Here is a 10000-nt window from a genome sequence, read left to right as displayed (position 1 = left end):
CGGCAACCGGAAGAGAACATTTTCGCGTGCCAGGACAGTGGTGTCTCCCACATTTTTATACTAATCATCTCTGATGAAGAAAGATACTTAGCAATGTAAATGTGGTTGTGTGAAGACAAGTTAAAAGGGAAAACAGTTCATTTCCGGTTGCCGTCCTCGTCTCAAAAACGCGCTTGCTTAAGCTCCCTATTGTACGACTTGAATGATTTGGAATAATCGAAAAGACTTACGATAGTGCAAAGTTATTTTGAAGTGACGTTTTCGTCTACGTAGATCGTTTAGCCTGTTCCAGGCTCCCAGATAGTTGGGAAAAACTGTGCGCGAAAAACTAGTAGAGGCTTGGGTCGAAGTGGAGGTCGAGCCCTGAACCCCGACAATACGTTCTCGTCCATGAATTCGCGATTATCCTGAATTGTTAATTTGCTTTGAATTCACTATTATCGTGAATTTTGGACACTGTGTCCCAGGACTTGTGGTAGCAGAGAAAATAAGGAAATTAAAAATCATATCCGTGGATTGCAGTTGCACCCGGAATTTCTACTCTATAGGAACCGCTTCTTCCCGCTTTTGCCACTGAAGATCAAGACACCGCCTTTCTCAAAAGAAATTTTATTTAAATCTGCCATAGAATATCGCTGCTGAAGAGTAAAAATGTTTAGCTTTGTCGTGAATTTTGGAAACCGACCTTTTGTAGTGTTTAATGTTGTTTGTTGGCGAGTGATAATACAGCATTATCAAACTGTGTTAAAATATTGTCACTGAGCAGCTAGCCGGTGTGGTGGTCGAGTGGTTAGGTGACGAGTTCCCCGTCCACACGCTTGAGTAATCTTTTCAAACAAATATGACCATTTACCATAATCCACATCAATCTTTCAGTCTTCTAAATTCACGATAATTGTGAATTCAAAGCAAATTAACAATTCAGGATAATCGCGAATTCAAGAGCGAGAACGGGTTCGCCCTCAGCCCCCATTCGTTTTTCGCTTTCCCAACTATCTGGGAGCCTGGAACAGACTATAGATCGTTAAGCCCCTATTTTACTTACTCTGCAACTGTCACCATTGTTTTTGGTCATGCGACATCTAGTTTTTTCTGACCGGAGAAACTGAAAACTGAAAAAGTAAGTACACGGATTTATATTAAAATATAAAACTGAGTTGTTTTGTAAACAAAGACCCAGCTTACATGTGCCAATTTTAATTCCTATTTAGACCGGGCTACTAATTGTGTCCGAATTAGAAATGTCTGATCCCGCTTGAAAATTCAGTCGTGGTAACACCATCTTTGCTTAACACTAAGGCCCCGTCCACCATACGCTTTCGGATATTTTTAAATTCGCAACTTCGCCTTCCGTCCTCACGTATCCGGCGAATCCGGCATGCGAATCCACAACTTTTTGAATCCGCTGTCCAGAGTGGAAAGTTTTGAATCCGCAAAGATTTTGGAATGGTGTGGACGGTCGAGTCCGGATATTTTCAAATCTGATGACGTTACAGGGCTGGCGTAGTGGTGAGAGTACTCGCCTCCCACCAGTGTGGCCCTGCCGGGTTCAATTTACCCTGACTCGACGTCACATGTGGTCTGACTTTGTTGCTTCTCTATTATGCTCCAAGAGGTTTTTCTCCGGGTACTCCTGTTTTCTCCTGTTCTCAAAGGCCAACGTATGAGTGTCTCAATTCCCTCTGTATCTGAAGAACGGATAGGTTTTAAGTCTCAAAACTTCACAATCATTTTGCTCTTTATAATCTTGAAAACATGTTTAAAGACTAGCTTATCATGCACCCGTGCTACACAATCTAAATGGGTATCTGAGATGGCTTGCACCCACTGATCTAAATTTAGATTATGTGGGTATCATGACCCATTTAGATTGTGTAACACTGGTGTATCATGACCAAAACGAATGGATGGTATTTACGCAAATGGCTTTTCAGGCCCGAAAAGTTATCGGGACCACGGCGTCATATGTGAGTTGAGAAGGCTGTCGGGTTCTCGACTTTGTCAGTTCTCTTTTCTGCTACGAGAGGATATTCTCCGGCTACTCCGGTTTTCCCCTCTCCTCGAAAACCATGCAACGTTTGAGTTGATTTCAATTTACAGCGTCCCGAATAAGTGCCCAAGAGCTAGAAGACAGCAGACACTTACATAAAAGTTCATCATCATCAACCTTCTAAATATAGACCTCTGTGGCTCGATACCTGGTAAGCGCTTAAGAAGTATAAGTTTCCACGGTATTTAACGCTGGTTAGCATTAACCGTGCTTCGAGGCAACCCGGGCCTGGGGCCCGTTTCTCGAAAGTCCAGAAAACGTTCGGGCCCGAAAAACCATTTGTGAAATTGCTAACGGCTTGTTTTGGAAAGCCGATCTTTTAACATGTTTTCAAGCTAACTAAAAGAAACACGTCTGTGAAGTTTGACGACTTAAATCCTCTCCGTTCTTGAAATACAAAGAGTGTTGTGACACCCGAAAATGGCCCGTAAAGTTTCCGGACTTTCGAGAAACGGGCCCCTGATCTATGAGACCAGAAGGACTAACTACAGTAAAGACTGAATTGAAGGAGTCGAAGACTGTAATTGAGACTTAAATTGTTGCAAAGGAAGACAAAAAATCTATACGAATTTCAGATATCTGACTATCATTGCCAAGTCTATTATAACTCGCGGCTTTTCACGAAAAAACGAGAAGGCAAACAACAAGCGATAGCCCGGCGGGTAATCTAGTTGTTTTTGGGTTTGGCTTCATGATACATTGCATAAGACAACCTTTTATAACAACTAAGTTCTGTAGTTAAATTTCTGTCCTGAGCTGTCCGATGCAAAAGTATACTTTAAGGTTTAAAAGCACTATCATAAAGCAAATATTAACATCTTGTTCAGTGTTTTTAATTTCATTTTGTAAGATTCATTTTTAATTGATAACCCATTTTGTGTTACTGATATGACGAGAAGGTAATTTTTGCAGCATGTCTAAAAAAAAATTGAAGAAATGTTAAAAAAAAAATTAGTCCCGAAATTTCCGATGTACTTTTAAAGCACTCACCACCATGATACAATACAATACTATACAATACACACTTAATTGACCGCTCCCCACAGGGGTTTTTCAGGGTCAATGAAACACAAAGAAACTACGGAACGAAACAACAACAACTGTTAAGAATCCCAACTGGCCAGAGGCAAACCAGTTGGCTATTTACAAGTGCAGCAGGGAAGTTGAACCAGGGACTACCCAAGGATCAAATTCAAAGAATGGTCAGAGCGAATCTTGAACCCGGAATCTCCGGATCTCAAGGCAAGCGCCCTATTAAACCACTGGACCACACTGCCTCCTGAGCATTTTCGGTATTGATTACAGAAAAATCATACTAGCCCAACTTATTCCTACTTCACAGACAAAGAAAGAGACAGTTTATACGTCTAATTTAATTTATATCTTTGAAAAAAAGGAAAATTATGGAAAACCTGACGTGGATGAATAGACTGAATATTGTTGCTGGTCATTTTGATCATTTTGAGCTTGATTTCTTAAAAATCGACTGATTTGCCAGAGATCGTGGTTTACGCACCTGATTGAAAAGTCGAGTCTTCAGTTTGAAATCACCAAGTTCTCTGCCAACCTCTTCTAGAACACAATTGCTGCTGTGGCAGATTTTAATCCGGCGAACAAATAGTTTTTGGTTTCTCGGAATAAGGCTGAATTCTATTTCCTTTCGTGAAATGGCAAAATCACTTGCTGTGCCAGTGAGTCGGGGTCAATTTTTATTTGATCTGGTATTTTGATATAATTTGGTTTTGTCACGATTAGATCTGGACTCCATTTCAAAGCTTCATTTCAAATGAGCCAATATAGTTGTGTTTGCCACGCAACGTGAACGTTTTCTCAACATTCCAAGTCATTAAAACTGCCATCAGTTTATCTTTGTTTTATCTGATTAAATCAACTTTTAAACGCTTATGACGTAAGAGAAGATCTAGAAATTCTCGAAAAGTTAAAAACAATAGGATAAGCCTCATTTATAGTGGTGAAAGCATTTTCCTCATGTGCAATTCTTAGATCTAGAAATCAATATAACAGCTATACCCAAACCTTTTTTTTCTTTGAACAATCTGTCCATTTCAGGAGTGCAACTTTAAAAATTCTCAATTTCTCACGGCAAACAACATAAATATTTTACCACAAAAGCCATGCATCGAAAGTCATGCATCGAAAATGTTCGAACCGATAATGTGACTTGTGCATGATGTAAAACCATCTAACGCTTCGCAGATAGCCGAAGTTTTCAGAAGTCTCAAGATCCTCTCTAGGAAGACACAACTTATGAGTAAATTTGATATGAAATTCTTGGTGACAAATGACAAAGAATCTTTCGTCTAGCAACATTTTAACTTTATTATCAAAATAGTGGTTCAAAGAGATATTAAAAAGTGTATGCCAATTGATAGTGAGAATGGTGTACAGCAGAGATTTAATTATTTACAATACAGGCGCTTGTGCTATTTTTACAACGCCAGGTCATTCCAAAACCCGTATTTACGCTACAAATACAAAAGAAACCTTTGATCTCAAAACAAATCAGCGCTATCAGTTATTAGCTTTTTATAACTTTATCGGAAAAAGAGTAAACACTTTTAATCATAGTTTCAGGAAAAAAGGACGTGATTATCGCTTATTTTAAGCTGCTGTTACACGTTGAAACTTTTTAATAGCTAACACTTAAGGCTGGTTTTAATATGATCGCAGACGATCGCGGATCACAGAAAGTTCTGCGATCGTCAGCGATCATATGGAAACACACTTCTGCGATCGTCTGCGATTCTGCGATCATATGGATCTGCGATCGATCACCAGTGTGTGGAAAGCCCCAAGTTCTCGTCCTCCTCCTCTATGTCTGTTGTTTGCTGCAATTTTCGCGCGAACGTAACGCGCGTGTACATTTGAAATTTTCGCTGACCGAAATGTATGGCTACAGTCGGCTCTGCAATCGTTTGCGATCTGCGATCCGCGATCGTCTGCGATCACATGGAAACCAGCCTTTACGTGCAACGGAGCTGCGGAAACAAGTTTCAGCAGGCGTTGCATCGTGTGCTAACTGATGATCGGTTTCGTGGCGAACAGTTTTTGAACTTCCGTTGCGAGACATCCAGTCTCGCAACGGAAGTCTCCCGCTTTCTACTTCTGTAACAGTCGCAACGACAACAACAACAGCTTTATCATTTATATAACGCAAAATACATGGGTATATGATCTAATGCGCTTAACGATCGCAGTGGTGATAAAGACGAAAGTTATTAAAGAGTTTCACCGCGTGACCGGCCAGTATAAAATGCAGACTGTAGATTGCAGACTGCAGACTGGGTTTAAATGCAGACCAGGTACAAAATGCAACCAACCTTAGGGTCACGCAGTGTCGGTCTCCTTTTTTCTGCCTCGAAATTTTCCTGCTAGGTCATTTCGTTTTAAAAAAATTATTGTTAACATTGAGAATTTGTATTTGGTATTTGGTGTTCCAAAACAAAGTAATGGCGACCAGGATGGTGTACCAAACTAATCCACCGCGAATTGAACTATATTTTTATGCAAATAGTTTCTTTTAAACTCTTGTTCTTAGGCCATCGTAGCTTGATTAAGAAAATAACACAAACAGCGGTGATAAACATTGTATTCCAACGCATTTTGATAAAACTTGACGTTTTCCAACGCATTTTTATAATTGACGTTTCGTATACTAGTCAACACACATTTTCAAAAGTGACCGTTACAATTTTTAAAAACTATATATATATATCGTAAACAATAGGGGTCTGGGACCTAGACTGAGAAAAATGATCTGCAGCAGTACGTGTCTAGACATAATGAAAAGTAATAGCTAAAACAGCAATAGCCTCTCACTACTAATATTGACATTAAGGGAAGGCTTTAGCTCTTGAATGAACAAAGTCTCTTTAATTTTGCAGTGAAAGTCAGTTTTTCCGGACGCTAAAATGTCAAAGTGATCCCATTTAATATACCAGTATACCCGAAAAAAATTCGCCAAAATACCCAAAAATACCCAAAATTCATCCAAATATACCCAATTGAATTGAAGCATTGTATACTGTATACCTGAAATTCAAAGAAAGTGATATACCGAATACTTGCATTTAGGCTGCAATATACCGTATACCCGATTTAAAAAGGCCCTGTATACCGTATACCCAAAAACCCTGGCCGACCCTGAAAGAAAGCAAGCAATTCAGGCATAATCTCACAGGAAACCGTAGACGAGGATCGATGATATGATAAGATGAGATGAGATAATTAATCTTGGATAATTTATTTACCGTCATAAGGCGCAAGAGGGAACAAAAAGAGTGAAGGTTCCCCTAAGTAATCTAACTGCTTAAACGAATATATTAATACAGTGACCAAACCACTGGCGGTAAATGAATGGAAAAAGATCTATCTCCTAAAACGGTCAATCTGTTTTCTGCATTTCTGTCGTTGGATGGCAACGCGTGCCACAGATGACTACGGATAAAAACAAAATAACATAGAAGCCATCATGTGCACATGCACGTGCAAGTGTCGGTGGAGAACAATACAAGTTGAACAGTCAAAAGTTTGGAAAGTGAAATGTACTATGGTAACTATGATAACTACTATTTCTGATAACAATCATTTATTAGCAAGGAGTTGGCATCTGTTTACACAATATTACAACGCCACAAACTGAATTAATCGCCCTGATTAGGTTTTCATTAAATTAACTTGATGCCGATTGGGATGGAAGGAATGTATTGCTCGTTCCAGAAGACGTTCGAGGGGGAGGAACGCCAACCTCGTTCCCAGGGTCTCTCTTCTCTGCCTCCATTGTCGTTGAGACAATGGAGGCAGAGAAGAGAGACCCTGGGAACGAGGTTGGAGGAACGCGTGACGAAGCCCTAAGGACGTCTACGGCGAGGCTACAAAACGCCTGGTTTGACAACTATTTTGTACGGACGTGATCTCAGCATGGGGCAAATAAGAACCGTGACTTGTTTCCTTGTAAAGTGTTGAAGAGAATTTTGGATTCAATCATTGAAGTTTCTTTGTCAAGGTTTATTATCGATATGTTGAAACATAATTGGCTTACTCTTTTAATGTGATCGTTCATCAACGTGCACCTAGAGAGAAGTTTGTGGTTAAACTCTAATTCCCTGTGCCCATGGTACGAGCAGCCAAAAGCGTGGATCAGTACTTGATCTTGAATGTTGAACGGCTGCCTTAACAATCTCAATTGTGCTCAAGTTTTAATAAAGGTTACCTGATAATTCTAAACATAGAGCAAACCATTAAAGTAGTTAAAATATCATATGTCATAGCTGAAGACAGACCCAAATTGTCACCAATGCAATCTTTTAGTGATCTTGAAGTATTACACAGCCTTTTATATACGTACGTGTTTCCCTCAATTAAGACTGGAATATGAAGGATGCGAGTGCCTCGTTTCATCTCATATTCGCTACGGTCCTTTATTACATCATCCGACTCGAATCTACCACGTTATTTCCGCCTTCTTCGGTGACATAAAAACCAAACGTCGAAAAAGAAACGAGATCGAAAGGGAAATTCCCCTCAGTGACGAGATTCCAAGGGCCGGAGAGCAATCCAAGACAAATACTATTTTAATGCGATAAAATCGTTCGAGCGTTAATGCTGAGGAAGTTGACGGGAAGAAGTCCACATTTAAAACGTTTGGAAAAGGAGTTAACTAATTAAAGTCCATCGAAATGAACAATTACGGGGATGGAGCCGTACGAATTGCTGTTCGTGAACAGTTAACCCAAGTTGGGGGTGTTGCAGTCGCAAAGAAAACTGTAGTAGCTACAACACCGGAGGGAGGGTAAGTCTAACTGAGACCAGTCATTGATGTTGATAGCGTTGGATTCCGAAAGCATTGAACAGAGGTGTTTGGGATATATAGGGAAAGGCAAAGGTTGATATGACAGAGATAGCGATGCAGAGCTGATCAAAGACGACGAGGACGCTGGCTCATCGATGATGCCAGCTCAAAACAATAGAATAAATTGACGAAAAATTCTCTCTCCAATAGCGAAAACAATCTCTCCGCTTGTCAAATCAACATTTCCGTGGATTTCGTTTCCGCCCTTTGCTGCAAGGTCAGACATGCTAAGTTTACTTGGAGATTATAATGCAGATGAACAAAGTTTTTATCGATGCTTGCCGTTTCACGGATTCACGGACGACATTTCCTAGAAATGAGTTCACTCGCTTCATTTCGCAATTTATGCTTTGCATAAGAGTAAAACTTTTTGCGCCTGCATTGAGTTCACGTGGGATAGAAGATCATTTCTTACATCAGACGTGAAGAAACTTGAAAACACCATGAATTCTTGCATTTCTATAAGCTTGACTAAACTTTGATAACGAAAAGAAAAGAATGGGCTAACAGTAGCTTGCAACTGATGACGTTTCACGGATTACATTTCCTGGAAATCAGTACGTTCAGCTTCATTCCAAGCCTTGATCGAATTGGAATAATCCGGCCCATTTGTTTGCAAAAGTTGGCATGTTTTGTCGGCAATGAGTTCAAATTGAGATGGAAGGTCATTCCATCCACCGAGCCTTACACGAATACCTCGAATTCTTGCATTCCTATTGCCGCTACGGAATTTGATAGGAAGAGAATGGGATGAAATTGATGTGTGACTGTCCACACTAACGTGTGAACTGAATTGAAGAAATTGCATGACTATTTGGCATTTGTTAAAACAGATACAGCTCTCTAGTAGTTGACTTTCAACCTTTCTCGGGTCCTATTGGGAACATACTGTGACTGTAATTAGTTGTACTTTTCCCTTCTCGGTGAATGAGAACAGTTTACTACTAATTTTCTTGGGTGAGAATTTGCATTTAGAGTCGCTTCGAAAATGAGGCTAAGAGCGAATATGGAAAATTGTGACTTTTTTGATCAGCATTGATCCCTTAAGCCTAGTTTTCATATGTCGGGAAAATCCCAGACGATCGGGCATTTCGCAGTTTCCCGATCGTCCCAGATTTTGCCGACATATCTGAAAATCGCCAGACGCTTGTCCCAGATAAATGGAAAGTGCGCCAAACCAACAGTTCGCCAAACCTTGCAATTAAACCATCGCCGACGTCTCCGACAGTACAAACTTGAGTTTTCATATGTCGGGAATCATCACCGACGATCGAAAAAATCTGGAAAGCGTCGGGAAAATAGAAACGCTTTCTATTTTCCCGATTCGTCCCCGACCATCCGAGATTATCGGGGATGTCTACGGTTGAAGGTTTTCATTAGTCGGCAAAATCTGGGACGGTCGGGAAAATGCGAAATCCCCGATCGTCTGGGATTTTCCCCACATATGAAAACAAGGCTTAATTACCGAAGTGAAGCGGATGAGGTGTATTCCTTCGCCTTTATCCGAAATGGACAATTAATAAATAATATCTGAAACGTCGTTTTATAAATTGGCATGCAGTTGTTTATTAATTTTTGAATGACGAAAGAATTTTATTTTTCAGTATGGTCGCATATGAAATTCAAGCCGTCCATGGAGCGCCTGCCGGGTAAGATTGTTTCCTTCTCCACTCCAACCAAAGAATAACTAAAGTCCTGAGGAACAAATTTTTGCAATCATTTTTTTAAATTTTTTTTTTTAAAGTGTTATCAGAAAAACAGCACTTTTGGGTTTGAGGATTAGGATTCCTTTCCCACCTTGGACAGCTAGTTGTCTCTTTAAAATCTTGAGCGGGCCAGGGGCGGATCCAGGGGGGAGGAGTAGGGGGTGCGTAACCCCCCCCCCCCCCTCCATGAGATGACCTTAGGCTTTCTAATACAACTGCAAAGAGAAAAAAAAAACGTCACCAGTCAGCTACGCCATTCCTTAGTGGTGCAGCAGCACCTTGATCCGCGGGGGCATTACCATGAATAACACTATTAATAATAATAATAATAATAATAATAATAATAATAATAATAATAACGTCTTTATTAAA

At 40.1% G+C, this 10000-nt stretch overlaps 2 protein-coding genes across 4 annotated transcripts in view; one reads left to right on the top strand and one right to left on the bottom strand.

Annotated features, from left to right (window-relative positions):
- Positions 1-3685, bottom strand: part of LOC137975592 (uncharacterized) — a 15045-nt gene extending 11360 nt beyond the window's left edge. The window contains exons 1-2 of one of the 3 annotated variants that reach the window (XM_068822712.1): positions 3567-3685; positions 1046-1112 (exon numbers count right to left, since the gene is read on the bottom strand). In XM_068822712.1, coding sequence (XP_068678813.1) covers positions 1046-1062 — 17 coding nt within the window. In that variant the 5' untranslated portion in view covers positions 1063-1112; positions 3567-3685. Of the gene's footprint in view, positions 1-1045; positions 1113-1558; positions 1591-3566 lie in introns of those variants that run through there. The other 2 variants (XM_068822710.1, XM_068822711.1) reach the window with 2 other exon arrangements.
- Positions 3686-7612: 3927 nt separating this feature from the next.
- LOC137974968 (uncharacterized) overlaps positions 7613-10000 on the top strand; it is an 11627-nt gene continuing 9239 nt past the window's right edge. Inside the window, exons 1-2 of the mRNA XM_068821990.1 lie at positions 7613-7862; positions 9527-9571. Coding sequence (XP_068678091.1) covers positions 7750-7862; positions 9527-9571 — 158 coding nt within the window. The 5' untranslated portion in view covers positions 7613-7749. The remainder of the gene's footprint in view (positions 7863-9526; positions 9572-10000) is intronic.

The sequence above is a fragment of the Montipora foliosa genome, chromosome 11, assembly GCF_036669935.1.
Source record: "Montipora foliosa isolate CH-2021 chromosome 11, ASM3666993v2, whole genome shotgun sequence".
Classification (NCBI taxonomy): domain Eukaryota; kingdom Metazoa; phylum Cnidaria; class Anthozoa; order Scleractinia; family Acroporidae; genus Montipora; species Montipora foliosa.
The sequence above is the reverse complement of the archived record's forward strand: the minus strand, read 5'-3'. Positions and strand labels throughout refer to the sequence as shown.